The sequence below is a fragment of the Pteropus alecto genome, unplaced genomic scaffold (genome assembly GCF_000325575.1).
Source record: "Pteropus alecto unplaced genomic scaffold, ASM32557v1 scaffold39, whole genome shotgun sequence".
In the NCBI taxonomy this organism is placed as follows: Eukaryota; Metazoa; Chordata; class Mammalia; order Chiroptera; family Pteropodidae; genus Pteropus; species Pteropus alecto.
Window position 1 is genome coordinate 1,267,523 of NW_006443568.1, and position 22,941 is coordinate 1,290,463.

A 22,941-nucleotide genomic window follows, 5' to 3' on the forward strand; every position below is an offset into this window, starting at 1 on the left:
TGTGTGTGTTGGGGACCTAAAGCCTCCTATCTGCTCTCCCCTACCCCTATGACCCAGGTAATCAAGGCTGTAGAGGATGGCTTCCGGCTGCCACCCCCCAGGAGCTGCCCCTCCCCACTGCACCGACTGATGCTTGATTGCTGGCAGGAGGACCCAGGTGAGCGGCCCAGGTTCTCCCAGATCCACAGCATCCTGAGCAAGATGGTGCACGACCCAGAGCCCCCGAAGTGTGCCACGACCACCTGTCCCAGGTACATTCTCATCTATTCCCAACCATAGCAGATACAGCCAACCTCTCACCTGTCCATGAATGGTCTCCCATGTGCCCCAGGTATAGCTGCCCCATCTGTCCTACCCAACCTGTTCAGGTAGGACTGCTCACTCAGCTGCCCAAGTTAGATCTAATATTCCCCCCTGCCTTAGATGCATGTAATTTTTCATCCATCTTGGTCCCTTCTGCTTGTCCTGGATTTAGCTTCACATATCCCACGTACAGTGCCACTGACTGGATAAATATATGTGGTAATAACCCTAACCAATATGTAGTTCCCGTAAATAAAATTAGTGAAGTTAGTATTAATTGTCCTAATGAGTCACCTCCCAAACCGTCCTAGATATACCTTACCCCCTAGACTGTTCCAGATACTCCCAGTACCTTTAGCTGGTATAGGTGCAACCTACTTTCCACCTGCCTGAGTATGTCGAACTCTCACCTGCTCTGAGAATTACCGGCAGGGGCACCGAGTCGGCCAAGGTGTTCAGACTGGGGAAAGTGGGAGGAGTAGGCAGCGAAACAGGAGAGAACTGGCCCCAGGTGGAGGAGGAGCACACTCACTCCCACACGGGGGGAGCACAGCTTGCCAGGGTGATTGTCAGGGCTGGGGTCCACCTGTACGGAAGTGAGTGCTCTCCTCTTCCTCCTGGGGCCAGTTTCCTCCCGTTTCACGGCCTACTCCTCCCACTTTCCCCAGTCTGAACACCTTGGCCGACGCAGTGCCCCTGCTGGGCATTCTCAGAGTAGGTGAGAGTTCGACATACTTGGCCAGGTGAAAAGTGGGTTGCACCTGAGCCAGGTCTGCCCTGGGGCCCAGTTGCCGTCCCTTCTCCTGTCCTTTCGAGCTGGCCTCTCCTCAGGAGAGTGACCAGGTCTGGGCACCAGATCCTTGCTGTCACCTGACCACCGTCGTCTGCCTCCAGGCCTCCCACCCCGCTGGAGGACCGTGCCTTCTCCACCTTCCCCTCCTTCGGCTCCGTGGGCGCGTGGCTGGAGGCCCTGGACCTGGGCCGCTACAAGGACAGCTTCGCTGCAGCTGGCTACGGGAGCCTGGAGGCTGTGGCCGCCATGACTGCCCAGTGAGTCTGAGGAACCCACTGCCCCTGCCTATGTGGAGGGCCTGTCCTGGTTCTGGGCCCTCCCCTGTCCAGACAAAGGGCGAGAGAGCAGAAGGTGGGGTTGAGCCGGCTCGGTCTGACCAGCCCTTCTTCACAGGGACCTGGTGAGCCTGGGAATCTCTTCGGCGGAGCATCGGGAGGCTCTCCTCAGTGGGATCAGCGCCCTGCGGGCACGAGTACTCCAGCTGCAGGGCCGGGGGGTGCAGGTGTGAGCAGCCCCCACTCTTCCAGGCCAGGACCCCAGGGGGGCTCCGGACTCGGCCCTGGCAAGCTGAGCCCCCCACTGTGTGGCAGCGAGCGCTCTCCTCCTCCACCCGGGGCCAGTTTCCTCGTTTCACTGCCTACACCTCCCATTTTCGCCCGTCTGAACACCTCGGCTGACTCGGTCCCCTGGAAAAAGGGTCAGATCCCTGGAGAGGACCCTTGAGAGAACAGCCGGAGGAAACGCAAGGTCTCAGGCACTGAGGTCAGGTGGGGCGCGGAGGGAAGACGTAGCTTTAAATCACGAGGCTCATGCCTTTCTGTCTTCCACACCCACTGGGGGCTGGAGCCTCCCACATCAACCCACAGACCGTTGGCCAGCAGGCAGCACGGGTCCCTGCTGGGCTCCCGTTAAAACTGGCGGTGACCACAGCTGCCTGGCAGCCCATCCTGATGGGCCCTGGAGGGGCGGCGCCCTCAGCTCGTTGGGTTTGGGCTCAGCCCTGCCTGGGCATTAGTCCTGGGGCCCAGGCAGCCGAGGTGGTGCTGAGCTCAGGGGCTGGACCTTGAGGGTTCTAGACTTAGGAGCTGGTTTCTGCTTCCCCTGCCCTTGGGCTGACAGTCCAGGGTGAGGGCGAGGGTCCTGGCTCGGCCACTCAAGGTCCTGGTGCTCCCCTGAAGCCCCACGAGCCTCCCCTTTGCATTCTTTTTATAAACCCACAGGCCAGTACACATGGGAAGAGCACGAGGGGAGAGGTTTTCTCCCTGGGGAGACCCAAAAACTTTGCCGTCAGCCTTGGGGGATGGTGAAGAAGAGACCCTCGGAGATAGATCTTCTCTCCCTGATAAGTTGGTCCAACTCTAACTGTGCAGATGGGAAAAACCGAGGCCCAGTGAGGAGTTGGGGCCCAGCCTGGGTTAGATCCAGGTCACCCAGCTCCCCATTCAGGGCTGAGAGCGGCTCTGGATGGGAAGGCCTTGTTTCTGCCCTACGGTACCAGAGGGATCTCCGCTGAGGCGGGCAGGGGTGCTCCAAGGTGACCCCGCCTTGGCACCACCCAGCCTCCGTGGAGCGACGCCTCCCTCTGGCTTCTGCTGGCCTCTGGCAGAAGTGGGTGCACTGAGCTGACTCCAGAGTTCCTTATCCAGAGGGCTCCCCAGAAGCGATGGTGACCGTGAGGCCAGGCTTTCACGGAATGGCAGGAAGGCAGCTGGATCTGGATAGGGCCATGAGGACTGAGTCATTCCAGACCGCCACTGACATGCCTGCTCTGGGTTTGGCTGTGTGTGAGGGGAAAGAGGTGGGAAGGACCCAAGGGCTAGAGGAAAGGGGTGAATGATGAGATACAGAGCTGACCTTTGGAGAGCTCAGACTAGGTGGGGAGATGAACTCGGGCAGCAAGAAGCACCACAAAGGTGCCTTCCAGTAATGTCCCAGGGCCCACAGGAGACCCTGGGTCTGTGGGCAGGGGGGCTAGAGGGGGCTGATTTGTGTGTGTGGAGGGGTGTCTGCAAAGGCTTCTTGGCTGAGAGGCTGATGGGGAAGTTGACCAGGGTCTTAAAGGTGGGAGAGGGTTCTTTCTTTGGGTGGCTGGAGTTTTCAGTAGGCCAGGATGGAGGGCCTAGGACAAGAGGAGTCTAAGCAGAGGGGCTAACCTGAGAAGGACCTGGAAGCTGGAAGATGCGGCGCATCTTTGAGGAGCACCCCCTGGTGGCAGACGGTGTCTCACAGCAGTGCCTTTGGCCTGGCCCTGCCAGCAGCAGCTCTTCTCTCCTTAAAGTACCCCCACCCGCCTTGCTTCCCCATCTCCTGGGCACCTGCTCAAGCTCAGTGATTTTGGGGCTACTGAGGGAGACTGAGATATTGCTTCTACCTTTGACGGGGCTGGAGGGTCCCATGCCAGGTGCTCTTCAGGCTCTGTGCCCCAACCCCCACTCCCCCTCCAGAATCCTGGAGTGGACATGGCATGGGGACCATAATCCCGTCTTGGGTGGAGGGGGCTTCATCTCCAGCTCTGGCTTCATAAGTCATACGCTAAAGGTCAAAGCTCCCTCCCCGTCCCCCGGCTGTTCTGCAGAGGGGCCCCTGCTGGCAGGACTTCGGTGTCCAGGGTAGATCTCCCTCCACCGAGGAGCGAGGTCCCAGAATTTTGAGGGGTCCCAGGCCTCGGCCCTGCACGGGTGCTGGTGTGATGTGGGCTGATGGCTCTCTGGGAGCCCTCTACAGATCTATTTTTATATGAAACTTCTTCAGTAGACAGAGGGAAGTGGTCTGCAACCCCCGAGCACCCCTATCTGAGCCCATCCAGGGAGGGAAGGGGCCGGTCGGGGAGGTGGTTTCTTTGACTAAATTCTGGAGATGTTTTTATAATTCTCGGGTTCTATATGCAGGACAAAGTAATAAAAACTTGTCTGTGATATAGTGCCTCTTTCAGTGACAATTGCTTAATCATTAATTAGCTTGTGTGGGAGGGTTGCCCCCACCCCTGCCCCATGGGGGCGAGGGGGGGGGTCTCCAGAGTGTGTGTCTGAGATTTCTCTGCCTGGAGATGAATTAGACTATCCCTGCCTTGAAAGATTCCCCCTAGTCTAGCAGGGGACACATTTAGGAAACATGACAGGACAGTGTGATCGGGGCTACCACCGGGGAGAGCATTAGGTAGCCTGGGAGTGTAGAGAAGGGTATTGCCTGGTCTCAGGAACAGTAAAAAAAACTGAAGGAGGCTTCCCAGAGGAGGTAACACTTGCTGGGGGTGCCATTCCTTGGAGCAGACAGTGTATGGGGAGGGGCAGCGGGCTGGGCAGGGATATAGGGGGAGAGCAGGAAATGACGAGCTTGGTTTTGGACACACGATTGAGATCTCATGGGACATGCAGGCAGGGGTGTCTAGGAGGCACACAGATATGTGTCTGGGACTTGGCACAGATGTGGGCTAGAGGCAGAGCTCGGAGTGGGAACCATGGTGAGAAGGTCACCCTAGGCCAGCCGGTGGAGGAGAGCGGGGCTCTGGGGACACTGACACTGAGGCAACTGGATGAAGAAGAGCAGAGACAACCTGAGGGGAGCAGTGGAGAGAAGCCAGGACCATGTCATGCCATCGAGCCAGAGGAAGACGAGTTTTGATGTAAAATAAATACAGAGGAGCCAGGTGAGCTCGGATGTTGTCAGTGACTGTATTTGTCCCCCAGGGTATTGTGACAAAGTACCACAGACGGGTTAAACAACAGGAATGTGTTGTCTCACAGTTCTGGAGCCCGAAAGTCCGAGTTCAAGGTGCTGACAGGTCGGCTCCTTCTGGCGGCGGAGGGGAGCCTCTGCCCCAGGCCTCTCTCCTTGGCTTGCAGGTGTCCATCTTCTCCCCGTATCTCTCTACACCACCTTCCCTCTCTGCGTGTTTCTTTGTCCAAATTTCCTCTTCCCTTAGAAAGACACCAGTCATTCTGGACTGGTCCCCACTGGCTCACCCCGACAACCTCATTTTAGCTTGATGACCTCTGTCTCCAAATACAGACACATTCTGAGATACAGGGGGTTAGGACTTCGACATATGAATTTGGGGGAGGACAGTATTCAACCCATAGCAGTGATTGTAATTGAGGGGGCAGAAGCCAAATGAGAGGATTGAGAAATGGTGTTTGGGGATCTCTTGAGGGGGCTGCAAAGGGAGGAAGGTGGGGCAAAACCATTACCAGGGTAGAATGGGGGTGTGAGTTGAAGAGTGTGGGGATACCACCTGAGCACTCGCGCATACACACACACATCACATACACACGCACACACACTGGTACCACGTAATCCTTTTTCTTGGTCGGCTCTCTAGTTCTTCTGCTCTCCCTGGCCTGGGCTGTTTGTATTCGTAGCCTGGAGCAGGTATCTTATTTATCTGTTTAGTCCAGGTTATGGAAAGTGCTTAGCGACGGGGATTGGGTGGAAGGGGTGGCAATAAATAAGACCCCTTTCTTCCCCTCCTGTGTTCAGAACCAACTGTATGAATTCCCTGGGGCAGATGAAGATTAAGATGCCAGTTTTTTGCTAAGGCAGCCTAGAGTATGTTGCTTACCATGTTTCTTTGAATCTAAGATGCCACTGAGTGTAAGGTGCACCACTAAGAAACATCACAGCCAGTTAAAAACTATGTCATGCCATCTGGTTGGAAGATGCATCCCAATTTCAGAGATGTTAAAAATGTTTAAAATGTACATCTTTGGTAAGTGAGCTGTGGTGAATTGGGGACAAAGTACATTTCCCGTCATTTCTCAGTCCCAGGCTGAGCCAGTGATTCACAAGCCTGACCCATCCAGCTTCCTGCATGATGGGGGAGCAGACCAGGTGCACCCCTCTTATAGGCAGGCAGACCTACAGGAAGCCAGGTGGCACCAATGTAAGCAGGTTATTCCTTCTGTCTCCCAATTCCAGTAGATGGGTCTCTTCCCCCACAGGGAAGAATAAATGAGAGTTGAGTGAAGATGTCAAGAGTGCGGCTCTGCTAGAGTCTGTCCCCTTAGAGGCACACAGCCAGAGAATGGAGGCCCCCATCAGCACTTACACAGCCCCTGACACACAGTAAACACCCACCAAATGGTATTAGCAAGGTGTCAGGACCAGATAGATGTATGATATATGGCTGAGAATTGAACCTGTCTGGGCAGTGAGGCTGCAGACTGGTTTCATAAGGTTATTTGCTCGTTTGGTGAACATGTACGGAGCACCTACTGGGTGGCCTGCACTAGGGAGTTAAGACCTCACCGCCTAATGGGGAGTCAGTTAAGTAAAAACCATAAAAGGCACAGCAATAGGGATAAATCCCAGGTGTTGTAGAGTCCAGCGCAGGGCTTTGTCTGACTTGGTGGGGAGGTGTGAAAAGCCCAGGTAGTGAGTTCACTGCCCTTAGTGACTGGGCTGTGGACTTGGCTCTTTACATCACCCCCATTACACTGCTCAGGACACGAGTATACCTCCTTACTATAAATCTCTTTGTATCCTTTGCCATGTGAACTTGAGTGTCTGCCAATATCTTGAAAAAAACCGTGCTAGTCTCCTCAGGAAGTGTCCTACTCCACGTTAGTAGCTGGGTCCCCTGGGGTCTTGGGGCAACAGAGAGAAGTCAGAAACTCCTTCTGTGCATGGATGCCCTCATGATGCCTCCCAGCATCTTGCGTGCAGAGCACGGGTATCTCAAGCCTTGCCCCAAGGATATGTTTTGACCAACACCATTCGTGTACGTTTAACAGAAAAACTAAAAAACGAATTTGTTTCCCCATTGTAAACACTTTACATTCCTCCCAATTAGGCTCCATTTTCCCTTTCTCCTTTTTCCACCACCACACTCATTCATGATAATCGGCAGGGGCACTCACTGGGAGAATTAAGATGAGTAGATTTGCCAGTGTGACCTTTGCATCAGTTTTGAAGGGGTGCCTCCTTGGAGGCTGTCATGTGCCTCCATCCTGATGGCTCTCGGCATATTGTGACATGCAGCATGTGCTTGTGGGCACTGACGATTTGCAGATGGGGAGCTGGGCTCTTCCTGGTGTCTTGGTGCCAAGGGTATTTTATGTCCTCTACCATATCCATCATTCGAGGATCAGAAAACGCCAACCACATAGATGCTACTATCAACTAAGGGAAAGATGACGGCAAAGTATTGAAGGCAAGGCTCGTGGGTTACAGCTGGTGGGGAGGGAGTTGGATAGAGAGGGGACTTACTCGTTTAATAGGTAAAGTGATGCAAGTGGGGATGATAAAGGGCTGGGGAAATGCCTAATCTTGTAAAGGGAGAAGGCACCTTAGCCAAGGTAAATTGGATTCCAGATTCCATTAAGTGAGAGGTCAAAGCAGGCCCCGGTGCTGATCTCTCATAGTGTCTCCTTCCATTTCTGAAGCCACATGAATTTTCTATTAAATCTTCAGCATATACATGTCATGCTGAATTTTAGGTATGGATCAACAACTGTCATTGTGTAAAATTAGAAAAGGCAAATACACTTATCAGAGCTTGTGCACATGTGGACATTGAGACATACTTTTTTAGGGGTGTAGTAGACACATCATTGAGGTAACGCAAACTCGTTGGTGGAGATAGGGATTAGTTCCTTTGAGCTAAAAGATATGTCTGATGCCATAAATAAATGATGCTTAGGTGATGTCCTATCACACATACCCTAAGAACTAGCTTTTCCCATGAATAATCTAACTCTTTATAGGCAATATATTTGGAATTCTTTCAATAGGAAGCCCCAAGCAGGGCTTTTGGAAAGATCGGGGGCTTGTGGGGCAAAGAATGAATCTGTTTATTGAAATTCTAGAGTTCTATGAAACTGCCTCAGGGGTCCTGGCGAAGGAGGCTCCAGGCCCCATCCTCCTTTCTTTGCTTTCAATGGGAAGAATTTTCTGTAAGGGCCAAGCTCCTACTTAGCTCCAACCATCCCCTGCATTGCCAGATCTTATTTTTTGGAGGCTAGCAATCATTTTTGTGAAATCCCATGATTTGAAAATTGTTAGCAACTAATTTGAAGACAAACAAAGTCCAGTGAAAGTATGTCTGTGGGCTGGCAGTAAGATTTAAATTTTCTTTGCAACATTTCAGCTTTGTAATAGTTTGGTTCATGCTTTAAATCCTGGGATGGGGAGCTCATTACCTTTCAAGTCAGCCCCTTAGATGGAATAGACTGCTCTATCTTTTGTCATGCAACTTGCAACTGGTGTTTGTTAGGCACTGGCTGCATACTACACACTTTCTACAACCGGGTTCATCTGAGAGGTGGAACAAATGGGGTGAAATAGGGTGAGCCTGGTTCTGGGTAAAGCATGTTGGACCCTAAGTGTTTCCTTGATGTTGGGCTTCTAACACTGTACCAGGTGATGAAAGAACAGGTAGAAGCCTCAGGTTTAGGGACTTAATTGCTCGAAATGAATAACCTTTATTTCAAATGCTATCATTGACCAAAAGGTCCTTCTCCATAAACTGTCAATGTCAAATGACCTGGCTAAGAAATGATCACAGATTGTTTTCTTTTCCACTATTAGTTCCATAGGAATCATTTTCAATGTAGTAAATTCCAGGAAGACAGATCTGCCAAAGCCCCTGGGACTTTGGGAAATGAGAAGCATATCACTGAATTATCTGTGCCCCTACTTTGTTCCTGGCCAATGAGACTTGACTATATAGGTAAACTATATAGATACCTTAGATTTTGTCCTCCCAGATGTAAATTTCTAGCTCGGAATGAAAGTATTGGGGGGAAAACTTGGGGTAGGTGACCCATGTCCTGGATTTTGGGGTGAGGACCCTCTCTTCAGATATCAGAGAGATTCTGCCTGAAATATTTTTGCATCTTGTGAGAAAGTTGTTGTTTAAAGATCCCTGACTCCAATAGCTTCAGCTCCAAAACTGCCTGTAGTCCAAGTAGCACAGATTGAAGATAACAGGCAGGCTGAATATTGATTTAAAACAATCTCACAGTTTATTGAAAACACATACTTTTCAATAGCTGATTAGAAGAAATCAGCTAAGAGATACCATTACTGAGGAAAACAATATATACAAAAGTCTCAGGAATGGGAGAATATAACAACTTGAATACAACTTAAACAGGACTGGATTACTAGAATGGTCACAGAGCAAAATACTACAAAGTACAGCAAAGAGCCAAAGGAGAAGACTGTGTGCTCTTAAGCTTGGGGTGGGAACTCTCAGTTCCCATATTCTTGGACCACATCCCATGATTCTTTGGGGCAGAGGTGCCAGCTGGCACACAAGGATGTCAGTGATGACTCCAAAGAACTAGTCCACACCCAGGGCACAGGCCAAACGCATGAAATGAGGCCACCACCAAAGTAACATCCGTTGCCCTGATGAAACCCATGAGAGAAGTGCTCTCTGCAGTCTACGGACCTGACATGGACAACTGGACCACGGAGAGCTTAGAGTTCCTCTGTGCCAGTCACATAAAAACCCAGACTAATCTAAGTCCTACAGTTCCCACTAACTGGAGAGGTAGAAGAGCAAGACATGGAAACTGCCTCCAAACCAATTTTTGGTCTTCGGTAAAGAGAGATAAATACGAAACACTTCCGCAAGCCAGCCTGAAAAAAACTACTGGGCACAGCAGTGAGATTCCAAAGCCCCAGGGTCCCCACCACAGGAGGAGGGGGATGCGCGTGGGAGGTGAGACATGTCCTGTCCCTCTGTCTTGGCCCCATTTGTACAGTTCCACCCAGCTTTCTGGATCTGCCCTCTCATGGCCTGGCACTCTCACTTCTCTGAGCCCAAACCTCCCAGCCTCAAGCACAAACAGAGCAGAAAATGCCAGATGCAGAGGGTTCTCTGAAGAGGGTAAGTAGGCAGTCTTCCCAAGAACATGAGGTTCTGCCATGCCAACCTCCACTGTAGTTAGGGCAGGGCAGAGGACACCGAGTAACAGGAGGCAGAAGGCTGCAGCTCTGAAAATAGAAAGGAGAATTCAGCTGGGAGAATGACAGGAAGTTGATTGCATGGAGGCAGCAGGCAGTGTCTCTGTCACCTGGAGTAAGAGGTGTGAATAGCAAAACTTTATCTAAATGATGGGGGAACAGTGTCTCCTCACTTCCCGAATTCTCCAGGAGGAATATTGCTCCTTGCTCTGGAACTTCACACTCAAACACACAATAAACTTTAAGTGAAGAAGGTCCCAGAAGTGCCCACTGAAGATCCATCCTGTCAAGTTTGGCTTCTTGGAATAGCAGCCTCATTTGTGAGTCCGTATGCTGCTGCAGATTTGGGCAAGACGGCTCTAAAAAGAATAAGACAGTTCATTTAGAGAAGATGGCATTGAGCATGCTTGCCCTGTTAGCTACTTACAGACTACTCAGGGAGCGCTGGACATAGGGTCAGGCAGGTCCGAGGGAATCTCGGCTCTCCCTTCTCTATTTATATCACAAACTAATTCACCTTTCCGAATCTGTTTCTCATCTGAACAAAGGAGCAAAATAACATCTCAAATGAGATAGTGATGGTATAATTTGGCAAGAGTGATGCTGGAGGTCCAGTTAGATGATGAGTGTCTCCAGATGTGGGTGGCTGGGTATGTGTGTGACCTCACTACTGGGACTGTGTTTAGTAGGACATGTTTGAGAAAGCAGCCCTGCCCCTGTCCCTTTCCTTGGCTGTACCCTTCACAGACCCCCGGAAGGGTAGGCCTACGGCACTCAGCGCTCCCATACACCACCCAACACCATGCTGACTGGACCAGGGAGGCTCATCTGACCAAAGCTGAGCCAATCGAACCATTCCTCTTGAGAATTTAAATGAAGAAAAGAACGTGGATGGTTAGTGTTGGGCAACGAGCAACGAAGTTAGAGAAGTGTGGCAACTCAAAGCCACAACAAATCAATGTTTGGGGAGAGCAGAACTAAGAGACCTGTGGAGAAAGTCATCTGCTGAGGGGGAGGGATGAAGAAGCGCAAGAGAAATGAGTGCACGAGGCCCCAAAGACGAGCTGAAGGAGCTGGCGCGCCAGAGTGCAGCTCCATGAACTCCTGCTGCTGACGGGCCCACCACCCCAGGCCCAGCTGCGCAGCACTTCTTTGATTCCGTGGAATTCCTCGTAACAAGCCCCTCCTCCCATTCCTGAACTGTTAGGAGGAAGCTTCAGGTCATGGAAGTCAATTGTGCCCTAACACACAGGCACCAACTGCCTGAATGAGGCAGAATTTTGATTCTGTTATGAAACTTCTGAGACAAGTGCTTTGGAATAGACCGAAACTCAAAATCAATTTAAGGACAGAATTGCTGCTAGGTACGTAGGATAACAGTCAAAGTCTCCCGAGGAAAGAAGGCAACGCAATTATAAGTATAAAGCATTAGCCCAGACCCAAAAGACAAAAGCTATTGGAAGCTCCCTAGGTGTGGAGGTGAACACGAGACTTACAGATAGCTGCTTTATATTTCCCAAGGCCTCTGGGTCCAGTTGTGCGATATCGACCCTCTGCAAGTCACTGGCCAACAACCGCATGCTCTGTATGGACGGGAGAGTGGGTTAAATCAGCATGTCCCTCAGGGCAGGAACTTCCCTCCAGCAGCCCAGTGTGCCCCAGGGAGTCCCCTTGGTGTCCTGCACATGGGGGAGAGGGGATGAGGGAAGGCAGGCGGGACACGGGCTGCCACAGAATACAGTGACGTCAGTGCTTAACACTGGGCCAATGGCTGGATCACCTGGGTACCAGGGCATGCACATCAGCTTAGAAATGCCCTGCAGACCACGTCTGAGATAAACTCCCCTTCTCTCCCCGAAGTGAGGGCAGCAACTTGCTCTACTCAGTCCAGAGGAACTGGGCTCAGCCTTCTTCAGAACTCCTCAAAATTGTACCAAGTCGAAGAAACAGCTCATGCTCCTCTTTCTAGATGACGCACACACCCCGATAGTGCCCCCCATGCACTCCCTTTCATCTCCATTATTGCACACATCACATGATGATATAGTTCATTGTGAGACTATCTTGATTACTGAACTGCTTCTCAAGGGCAAGAATGTCTTCTACATCTTGGGCCTGCTACAAAACAGGTGCGCAAATGTTAGTTGATGAACAAATGGATCCTAGAGCTGGGCAAGGATCTTCGCAGTCTGGGCCTCTAACGTGGGAGAGGAAACTGGGTTCTGAGTCCTACACAATTCTGGAGATCAGGATCTAAGCAACCAAGAGGAATTTGTGGGGGCGAGGAGAGTGGGTAATAGACCAGGGGAAAATGCTGAGTAAACAGCACACTGTGGCCTGGCCTCCGGAGCTCTGAAACACTTACCTCTCCACCTCCCACTGGCACAGTGAGGAAAATCTCTTTGCTGTCGGCGAGAGGGCTGCCATTCACCGAGATATTGTAAATCCGCTCTCTGGCTGCTGGAGTACGCAGGCCTGGGGTCTTGAAGACCCTATAAAGTGGGAAAAATCTCTGTAAAGATGGCTTGGCAGATTGAATGACACCAGGTGCTATGAACTCTTCCAAACCCCATCTGGCCTCAAGCTGTAGTTTCCAAATCACACATTTCTAAGAAGGCAAGTTCTAAATTTAGGGAAAAAAATCTTTTAAGCAGTAATGACTAAACACAGCTGGAGAAGAGAGGTTGTAATTATCAAACATACATCAAGCAAAAGCCATTTCTTATCCATGTAAATTTTAGGTCAAAGACTTATAAATGAATGCCAGTCATCCCTCCCTCCCTCCATCCATCCATCCCTCCATCCAGTCACAAAGCCAGAAATAAACTATGGTTAATCTATTTCCAAGAGTAGCTAAGTATTTCAAATGGAATTTTCCAGGGTCAAAGGAGGATGACTCAGAGATTACTTTATTAATTCTCAAGCTAACTTTCTCAAGACAGTTAAAATGCTACCTATTTTCCCCTAAATGTTCTTTGCTGTATACTTGTGGAAATAACAACGACAGTAAAAACAGTTAAAGAAGAGTGGGTATTAAAGGAGACGGTAAGTCTTCCTCACTCTCTCTGCCCCAGAGATAATCACTCATAATTCCTTATGCGTCCTCCCAGGAACTTTCTATGACTAGAAAAGCAAATGGGAGCACCTAGGACACACTGTGTTGCAACTGTTCGTAATCCTGAAGCTCTTCAATAACAACAACGACAGTAAAAACAGTTAAAGAAGAGTGGGTATTAAAGGAGACGGTAAGTCTTCCTCACTCTCTCTGCCCCAGAGATAATCACTCATAATTCCTTATGCGTCCTCCCAGGAACTTTCTATGACTAGAAAAGCAAATGGGAGCACCTAGGACACACTGTGTTGCAACTGTTCGTAATCCTGAAGCTCTTCCTCTATCAGCACATATGGATCTACTTCTCCTTAAATGGCCACACAGCATTTCCTGTTTAGTTGACCGGCTCTATGGAAGGGATTAACTTATGCTGTAAGAACGTCCTCTTGTATATTGGTCTCCCAAAAGGTGGTGTCAGTTTTTCATCAAGGGTATAGGAAAATGTCTAGCCGTTTAAAAACAAAACAAAACCTAAAAAACAAAAACTTTTGATCAGAATCAGAAAGACCAAAAGTCACTAGAGTCCTCCTAGTCATCAGAGACAGAATGTTCTCCCCCGCTCTCATCAGAAAAAGAACCATTTTGTTGCTGAAAACAGATGCACCTGCACTAGCGAGAGGCAAACCCTGGAGAGCCCAGTCAGTTCCCTTCCTCTGAGAGGGCTTCCCAGGCCAAGAGTCAGGAGTATTTTCTTAAACACCCTTCTTTTCTGACTAATGTTAAATGTTGGGCTCCCACCAAAATCCGAGCACTGTTCCTCATACTCACCTTGAGTCAAATCTGGGTGTCAGGCCTGGAGTTGGTTTGACCATAGACAATTCCATTCGGCCCATAGCTGGGGTAACAGTGTTATAATTGCTGGACCTACAGGTAAGAAACAGCCATTAGGTACGTCAGCTCAGGTCCAATGACAGCAGTAGGAGAGGCAGGTAACACCTGGAGAGCACCGACCTTGTCAGATACTGTCCTGAGCACCTACATAAACTTGTGAAACCCTTCCAACAACCCTACAAGAAGCCCCATTATTATCCTCATTTACAGACACAGAAACTTACTGACTTTAAATAACTTGCCCAAGGTCACTCAGACAATTAGGATAGAGCCAGACTTTGAACTCAAGCAGTCAACCTCTAGAATCCAACTTCACGATCCAGCTGATGGAATGAGCGGAAAGAGACAGCCTCTCCACAGCTGCAGGCTGCCCAGCTGGAGTTCTCCTCTGGCTACGCAGTTACCACTGTTCGGGGAGAACTGAGAGGAGTCCACTCCTTCACGGACACCCCCTACGCCCAGGCCACTTTCCTAAGCTTGTTTGAGATGTAGCCACTACTCCCAAATGGTTTAGTAGGGGCCAGCAGAATCAGGTTAAGCTCATGGTGATTTCTTTATTTAGCAGGACCAGGAGGAACATTTCAATAAACTTAACTACTGGTAAGTGATGGGCACTTTGTGACTGATCGTGGAGTAGCCTGCACATGGACCATTAGGCAACTAAACAAAACATGCAGCGCTCACCATATGTTTCTGGACCTCATTCTTCCCTGTGTGCACTCTTTAAAAAGTGGAGGAGGATAGAGAATGTGGACAGAAGAATTGGAGAAGGTGCTGGGTCAGGTCACTGCTAGAAGCCTCTCAGTTCAGACACTCTAGGATTCAACTTCATGCTCTACTAGAACACATGCCACAAAAGCCCTTCACCCCCTTTCACTGCCATGATGAATATGGCTCACCAAAAAAACCGACACACGGCTGAATCTGGAAAAGCCGTTACCTTTTGGTTTTGCCTTTTCCTTGTATGGACTGTGTTCTCTTCTTGGATGGAGGACACCTTTTGACCTGAAGCCACAATCAAATAAAACTGAGGTTACAAAAAGCCTTTCTCAAGAAGGGGAAAGGTAAGGGAGAGGGGGACCAGCTCTGGAAAAGAAAACTAATATTGAACATGAGAAGGTCTATCTCATAGAATTCAGTGACTTAAACAATTCGGAACATAATTGATCAACTGAGTCCTTATACCTGGCTTGGTCTTCGAAAAAGAGGATTCTGGCCAAGATTATGAGTACATGTCTTTTGAACTGATTGCAGCCTGGCTGGTCACCCCGTCCTTTCCCACTTTTACATAAAGTGCACTGCAAAGGTCACTAAGAGTGTCCCAGGTGCCCAATCCAAGGAACTCTCGGCAGTCCTCACCCTTCTCGAGTCCTCAGAGGTAGCTGACAGGAATCACTCCTTATCTTCTGATAATCCCCTCCACCCTTACCAAGATCGACTCACCTTCCCTGCTTCTCTGCAGCCTGCCTCGCAAGGTCCTCGTTCTCTCTTCCCTCAGCCCTCCCTGCCATGCTTTCCCTGTACCTCATCGATTCCCACACTGGGACAACCACCTAAAGATTTGGGAGTTGGTGTCTCTCTCATTACCCTCCTCCTCCCTGAGCTCCAGGCTGAAATTGCTGTGCAGGCTAGCTGTCCTGGAAAAGTATCAAACACTCGACATGTCAGACAATTGACACATAAAGTGCTCCCCGCCTTTGCCCTAACCCAGCACTGCTCTTCCCATAGCCCACCTGACGGCAGTTGCCTAAGCTAGAAACCATTTAGTCATCTCTGGTTCCTCCTTTCCTCCACCAATCTTGCCATTCTCCCTTTTAAATCTTATCTCAAAACAATATTTTTATAGAGTCTGAGCCTCGGTTCAAAAATTATAAGAGCCTCCCACTGGCGTCCTTGTCTACATACAGTTTTCCCGTCTTCCATTTATCCTGAATTCTATTCCGAAACACCGATCTTGTCATGTCACTTACCGTTGCCTACCTGATGAAACTGAAATTTCCAAGCTTGGCACACTATCCCGCCCCTACCCTTGCAGCTTATATCCCAGCCACACCAAACTGCTTCCTGTTCCTTAAACGGACACTTTTTCACCTCCTCTGGGAATTCCCTTCTTTTCCAGCTAATGAAGTCTCACTCACCTTAAAGGCCTGGCTGTGTCCCAAGGGGGTAGATAAGACTTAATAGCTTCCTCTTCTATGTTCTATGCACTTTATACGTACTTTTATTGATCACTTTTAACAGCCATTTAAATGAGATTTTCTCTACTAAACTGGACTCTGGGAAGGCAACACTGTATTTTAAGTATTTTTGTATTTCCTCATCTGTCAGCCCACAGCCCTGAATCCGAGTACCTACTTACTCTTGTAGTTTGAAGTTTCTTATTTTTATTTTCTTCTTCTTCTTCCACTATCATTTCATCCACTTGTATTACCTTTCGTGCTATAAGAAACGGTTTAACAAAGTGATATTTCTCATGGGAATAAACTTTCATGCATTCATATTTCTTACAAAACTTATGCAATCTTAGGCTGTAATCAAGAAATAGACCCAACATAAAGATGACTTTTTAAAAAAAGGTTTAGACAAAGGAAACTAATCAGAGTGGTTAAGAAACCCTGTATGGGCAGCCCAGAATTCTGACTAAGGGTGTAGACTCTGGAGTTGAACAGACACGAGTTTGAGACCAGGCCCTAACACTAACTAGGTCATATAGCTTCATGGTGGTGCCTTAGTTTTGTCATCTAGAAAAGGGAGTGGTCACTTAATAGGGATATTATGAGACCTGGAATGTGTACCCCAAAAGAACAGTGTCTGTTACTTTTATTCCTGTATTCCTAAACCCTAGAATTGTCCCGATAAATGTTTAAGTATTTGTGGGATGGATGAATGAATGTAAAGCCCCTTGGACAGTACTGGACACAAATATTATTATTTATTATAATAAAACATTATATAGATGCCACAGGAGGCTTAGAAAATGTCTCATTGCAAAATATATATAGCTAGGAGCTAGACAGCCCTGAGCAGGGATTCCCTAGAGAAAATTCTGCATTTAATCATGAGGGAGAGGGAGATCAGACTAAATTATTTTAGCTTTTTTTTTTCCCTGACACATTAAATACATTCACTTTTTTTATTTTTTTTTTTGAAAATGGCTTACAATGCAGTCAAATGCTGTGAGCAAGAGGGCACAAAAACTATTGCTACTGTTCTTTGACACTGGTGTGTTCCGTTCCTGGGGGTGAGATCAGAAGACCACCCCCACTCCCTGCCCAACGCACACACTAAGGAAGCAAAATTGGTAGAAGTCAAAACAGAAACTATTACCTAAATGCAGAAATAACCCAAAGGGACCTAACGAATTCTAAATATGTTGCTGAGGATGACCTCACAAGAGTTGGATGCACTGAACTACCAAAGATAATGACAGTGACATCAAGTCTCTAACAGAGCTCATCTGGCCTGATTCCATGCTCACTAATTATAACCAGGATTCTCCCCAAACACTCTCTAGTAAACAGTGTTTCTCGGAGTGTGGGTGTGAATGTGAGAGAATTTTACACGAATGGGTCACTGAATCAAGTAACGTGGAATTACGTGCTATACTTCTATACTTCTCTCTCAATGCTCTGATCACATCAGGGAGTCGCAGATGGTGTGGCCATGTCTTGTAACAGCTCCCTAACTCTTGCTGACCTCTCCAGCTCAGGGGAAGCAAGCAGGCAACAAGTCTAGTCTTCCAGAACAGCTTCTACTCCTTTCACTTTCCCTTTCGCTCACACATTAGTCCTGCATACAATTAACTGAATGAGGCAGCCAAAATCAAATTTTTCGATTTGTAAGACCAAGGATCAGACATTAGAGAGAAGAGGCTCCATCAGTGAGGCCTCCCTGAGCAGCCAGCCAACCACCCTGGGCCTCAGCTCTCTCAGTTCAATAAGGGATTTTGAGAAGTACTTACTTCTGGTAGATTTCAGGGGTGTCTGAATAGCTTCTGCTGTTAGTTTGTTTATTTCTGTGATATCCAGGTCGGCCTGGGGCAAACACAGCCAGAAAACACCAGGCATATTCCATCAAATAGGAGGAACAATATTTTAAGATGAAAAATAATTACTTTAAAAAATATATTATTTGATACATTGTAATAAACTCCTAAACCCACCATACAACCGAAGACCCAAAACATTGCCAAGAACTTGCTCCTAGCTACTTATTTTTCCCTGTTCTGTTTCCTTGTCTCTTCCCAAAAGGTGACCAATCTCTTAACTCTGTCATTCTCCAGAGATAAACACCATCATTTCAATTGCTTAAAAAAAAAAGTATGTGTGTGTGTATATATACATATTTCTTCACAAATGTATGTGAGCTTAAATAATATTTTGTTTGGTTTTGTTTCTGACAACTATTTGTGGTTGTAGTTAATCTCTTTTCACTGCTATATACTATCCCACTGTGTGACTGCATCACAATAGATTTGTCCAATCTCCTGTCCACAGTCTTTTGCTATTACAAACACTGCTACTTTGAACCATCACATACATATATCTGATGCATATGTCCAAATTTTCTCTTGGCTATATACTTAGGGATAGGGTGTTATAGCGTTTTAGGGTATACAAATATCCAGCATTGATATAATGTCGAATTACTTTCCAAAGTAGTTGCACTTGTTCACATCCTATCAGCAATAATATAAGTCCCTAATAACCCATATTCTCTACAATACCTGGTGCTGTGTCAGACTTCTCATTTTTCTCTTTTTAAGTTTAGAGGGTCAGTAAGGTGCTCCTGGGCCTTTCAAAAAGGCTTCCAGTCGCCATTCTAATGAAACTTCTCAGCAGTGACTACCTATATGTATGGGAATAGCCAAGAACAGGCATGATTCATAGGCCTTTCCTCGTAGGGCATGTGTAAATATTGGAATAGTTATTAGATGATAAATGACACAGCTTTCGCCTCTGGATTGGTAGGGATTATATAGAGCGCTCAGAGACAGATTATGAGGATATAGATTTTGGAGTTCATTTTGAAAATCTGATGAGAGCTATAATAAACTTTCTCCCCAGAAAGATACACAAATGAATGGACACACATACACTGTTCATGCATGATTTTAGAGTGTCTAGGGTCTCTGTGAAGCTCATTTGTGGACCAGCTACCAACACTGTCCATGAGAATTTTCTGCAAGGGTAGAAATGTTGTTTCCTAGCTGTTCCAATATGGTAGTCACTAGTCACATGTGGCTTCTAAACATTTGAAATGTGGCTAGTGTGTCTAAGGAACTGAGTTTTTAATTTTACTCATTTTAATTAATTTAAATAGCTACACGTGGCTGGTGGCTATTGTCTTGGACAGTACAGATTTAACTCTTCATTTGGCCTCCAATCTTACTACTGCCTTCAGCCCTGATATTGACGCTGGGAAGAAGGCAGTGAGAGGGGGTGGGGAATCCTAAGAGTCCCAAGCAGGAGTACAGCTTCTAAAGTATGACAATAAAGCAATAGTCTCTTTGTCACCTAGCAGGGCAGGCTGCCATATTATGACCAGGGGCTTCAAGGAACTTGGACTTGAGGCTTTCTACTTCTCCTGCAGAGGTCAGGGCAAAGGGTTGCAAGGAACCTGCCAAAAACAGATATGCCTCCCTTCATAGGGCTCAAAACTATTTGGGCTTCATGTACTCAGCACTTGACAACCGTGATTTTTTTCAGTTGACAGACAGGTAAAGGTCCTTTATGGAACCTCTTCCACAGTAAGCACCCACCAGTTAGATTTTGTGAGTAGACTCAACTTAAAAAAAAACTCATCAACGGTTCCAAAATAGGACAAGTCACTTACTGTTGCTGCCTCTTCCAGGGCCTGCTTGTTTCCTCCAAGGGCTTTAAAAAGAACATTTTGTTTCATTACTATCAGATTTTAACAATAAATCATCTTGCCCAGTAAGACTAGTTATCTTTCTAAAACTGGACCAGATTAAGCGCTTGGTCCAACATTCAAGGCCCTTCACAGTTTCGTCTAATCTTTCTCCAAGCTTGACCTGTCCCCCTCATGACCTAGTCTCTGTTCCACCACACCAAAGTCCCTGTTACAGTATCTCATGATACAGTGTCCTGGTACTTATTATTTCTTCTGTCCAAAATACTTCTCTCCACCCAACTAATTTCTAATTCATCCTTTAAAACTCAGCTTGAACCCAAAACTCTGCTTATTTTTCTATTATAGATTGCTGCAAAATGCTGAGTTAGTTGTCCACTCTTATCATACTCAACAACCACTCAAAGCAGTTTAAGTGTCCACCTCAACTTGAACAGTTTAAGTGTCCACCTTGTCTTGAAATTCCTTGAGGATAGCAATAATATCCATAGTCGCTAGCAAAAATGTGACATACAGTAGGTATGTAGTAAATGTGTGTTCAATGAAGAGGTCTGTGCAAGGTTAGATGTAGAATAAAGTTAGGTTAGGTCTTCTGCTAGAAACTCTCTTAGTATCCTATGTGAGTTAAGAACTCAGGCTTTGGAACCAGAATATGCCTGCATTCAAAGACTCTGTCACTAACCAGCTCATGAGATCCTGTGCAAAGTAACCAATCTTTCTGTACCTTAATCTTGTTATCTATAAAATAGGGATAATTAATATTATCCTTACAGTTGTTATGAGGATAAAATTAGTTAATACAGCAAGTCCTTGAATAACATGGTTTCATTCAACATTATTTCATTATAATGTTGATGAGAAAAAAATAATAATTCTAGGCTGGGGCCACTGTCTGGGTGGAGTTTGCATGTCCTCCTCATTTCTGAGCGGGTTTTCTCCAGGTACTCCAGTTTCACCCCACCTCCCAAAGATGTGCATTTGAGGTAAACTGGTGTGTCTGAATTGGCCCACTCTGAGTGAGTGTGTGTGGGGGTGTGTGTGTGAATGCTCCCTGGATGAAAGGGCATCTTATCCAGGGTTGGTTCCTGCCTTGTGCTGGAAGAGGCTCTAGCTGCCTGTGACCGTGAACTGGAATGGATAGATTAGAAAATAATTCTTTTACTTGTTTTCATTAATTTTTCTTAAATGTATGTATAGCTTATTTCATTATTTAATATTAGAAGTGTTTTGGGTCTTTATGTAGAAATTTGGTGATATTTCTGTGATCAGAAATAAATATGCCATAGAAGCTTAACTCTTGCTTTAGTCAGCCTATGGTAAAATTAGTTTTGTTATATGTTGTTTCACTTTAAATGCAATTTCCAAGAACTTATCAACAACACTGAGGACATACTGTATATGTTAAACACTTGGAACAATGTCTGTCTGGCTTAGGAAGCACTATATAAATGTGCTTACTGACTACTAGTCTATTCTACCTCCTTTGTAGTATTTATAACTTTGTGTGAATTTTTTAAAATGCTTTTTCTCTACTAACTTGTAAGTTTCTGAGAGCAGGGACAATGTCTATATTATTTCTAATCCATGTTTAGGATCTAGGATTGGGACTGACACATGCTCAATGAATATTTGTAGAAATGTGCAAACAGATTAATAAGTAAAAGGGCAAGCCACAAGGATCATTAAATGTCTACTATTGGAGCAGAACATGCATTTCTACCCAGAAAGAAGGCTAAATACTAGGTAATTAATAATAAAAATAGAAAAAGGGTAACACAACAGGAAGAAAAGTCTCTTGCATTTCCTTGGACATTTAACAAGGAGCTGGGGTACAGGCTGGGACTTTTCTTTGGCCAGGGAAACTCTTGAGTCCTTACACTTCACAATTTGATTTGCCCATTTAAAACTGGCAATCCCCACAAGTGCAGAAAGCATTATAACCTTTCATCTAAGCTCTGGTAACAAACCAAGTTATTCATTCATTCATTCACTCACTTTTAAATGGTTGGATAAAATATCAAAAAAAAAGACTGTCCTGACACATGAAATTGATGTGAAACTCATATTTCAGTGCGTCTATAAACAAATTTTATTGTGAAACAGCCACGGCCATTCATACAGCTGTTTTGGAACCCTAACAGCAGAGTTCAGTAGTTGGACAGAGAACCCTCTGGTCTTTTCGAGAAAACATCTGACTAGCAGAGGGGTAGATGACAGTTAGTGTTAAGGAGGGAAAAAAAAAAAAGCAGGAAAGTGAGACAGGGAGGCGGGGAGGGGGAAGCTGTAGGGCAGCAATTTTCTATAGTGATCACAGGAGACCTAAATAAGGTGAAGACTCTCATGGTAACTACAGAGGGGCTCCAGGCCTAGGCCTGGGGAAACTCTAGCAGCTCTTACCGAAGTAGTCGAGCCAGTTCATTTCGCGCAGCGCCTTGGGGAGCCGCAGGATCTCGATGTTGTACAGGTTATCCATCTCCTTAAGGAGGTTCTGACGGTCTGACTGAATTTGCTTGGATCGTATTTGCACTGCGAGAAGGCAAAGTCAACAGAGCATGGGTCACCCGGCGGGTGAATAGGGCCTGGAATCCGTGCGGTCCGCGGCCCAATGTGCCAGAACCTCGCGATTGCCCCCCAGGTAGTAGCGACGACCCGTATCCGCCCCTTACCTTCACGATCGAAGTCCTTAAGAAAGGAGGTGAGCTTCCGGCTCCGTAACGAGTTGGTCTTGGTTACTCGACTGCCACCCTTCCTAGCCGGAGCCATGACGCTTCGGTGAAGGCTGCAGGGAGCAGGGAACCGAGCCACAAAGGATCAGCGACAGAGGTCGGGGAGGGAAAGTAAGGGGGCCGCGAAGGGGCGGGAGAGGGCGAACCGGACGCCCCAGGGGGTTAGAGGTGGGGGAGCGGGGGTCTGGGCTAAACGAGTGGCGAGGAACGTACTTGCGGGTCCCAAAACAAGGGCTAAGAAAATCGCAGCTCAAGCTAAAAGGGAGCGGCCCAGTAGCTAACAGGACGTGCGACCGCCGCCACCAAATTCAAACTGCCACAGGCTGACGAATGAGAAGTCGCGGTTTTATAAGAAGGTCCACAACATCCAATCACAAGGAAGCTCCGCGATTAGG

At 47.3% G+C, this 22,941-nt stretch overlaps 2 protein-coding genes across 2 annotated transcripts in view; one reads left to right on the plus strand and one right to left on the minus strand.

Moving 5' to 3' along the window:
• EPHA10 (EPH receptor A10) overlaps nt 1-2,118 on the plus strand; it is a 34,260-nt gene extending 32,142 nt beyond the window's left edge. Inside the window, exons 15-17 of the mRNA XM_006924225.3 lie at nt 58-251; nt 1,198-1,353; nt 1,490-2,118. Coding sequence (XP_006924287.1) covers nt 58-251; nt 1,198-1,353; nt 1,490-1,604 — 465 coding nt within the window. The 3' untranslated portion in view covers nt 1,605-2,118. The remainder of the gene's footprint in view (nt 1-57; nt 252-1,197; nt 1,354-1,489) is intronic.
• A 6,916-nt stretch (nt 2,119-9,034) lies between these two features.
• Nucleotides 9,035-22,911, minus strand: CDCA8 (cell division cycle associated 8). Its single transcript, XM_006924226.3, has 11 exons — nt 22,760-22,911; nt 22,487-22,599; nt 22,218-22,346; nt 19,785-19,825; nt 17,911-17,983; nt 16,309-16,388; nt 14,890-14,954; nt 13,887-13,982; nt 12,372-12,498; nt 11,503-11,589; nt 9,035-10,365 (listed from the first exon to the last, which is right to left on the minus strand). Exons 2-11 carry the CDS (start codon nt 22,581-22,583, stop codon nt 10,321-10,323), a joined length of 840 nt encoding a protein of 279 aa, XP_006924288.1. The 5' UTR covers nt 22,584-22,599; nt 22,760-22,911; the 3' UTR covers nt 9,035-10,320.
• Nucleotides 22,912-22,941: the final 30 nt, after the last annotated feature.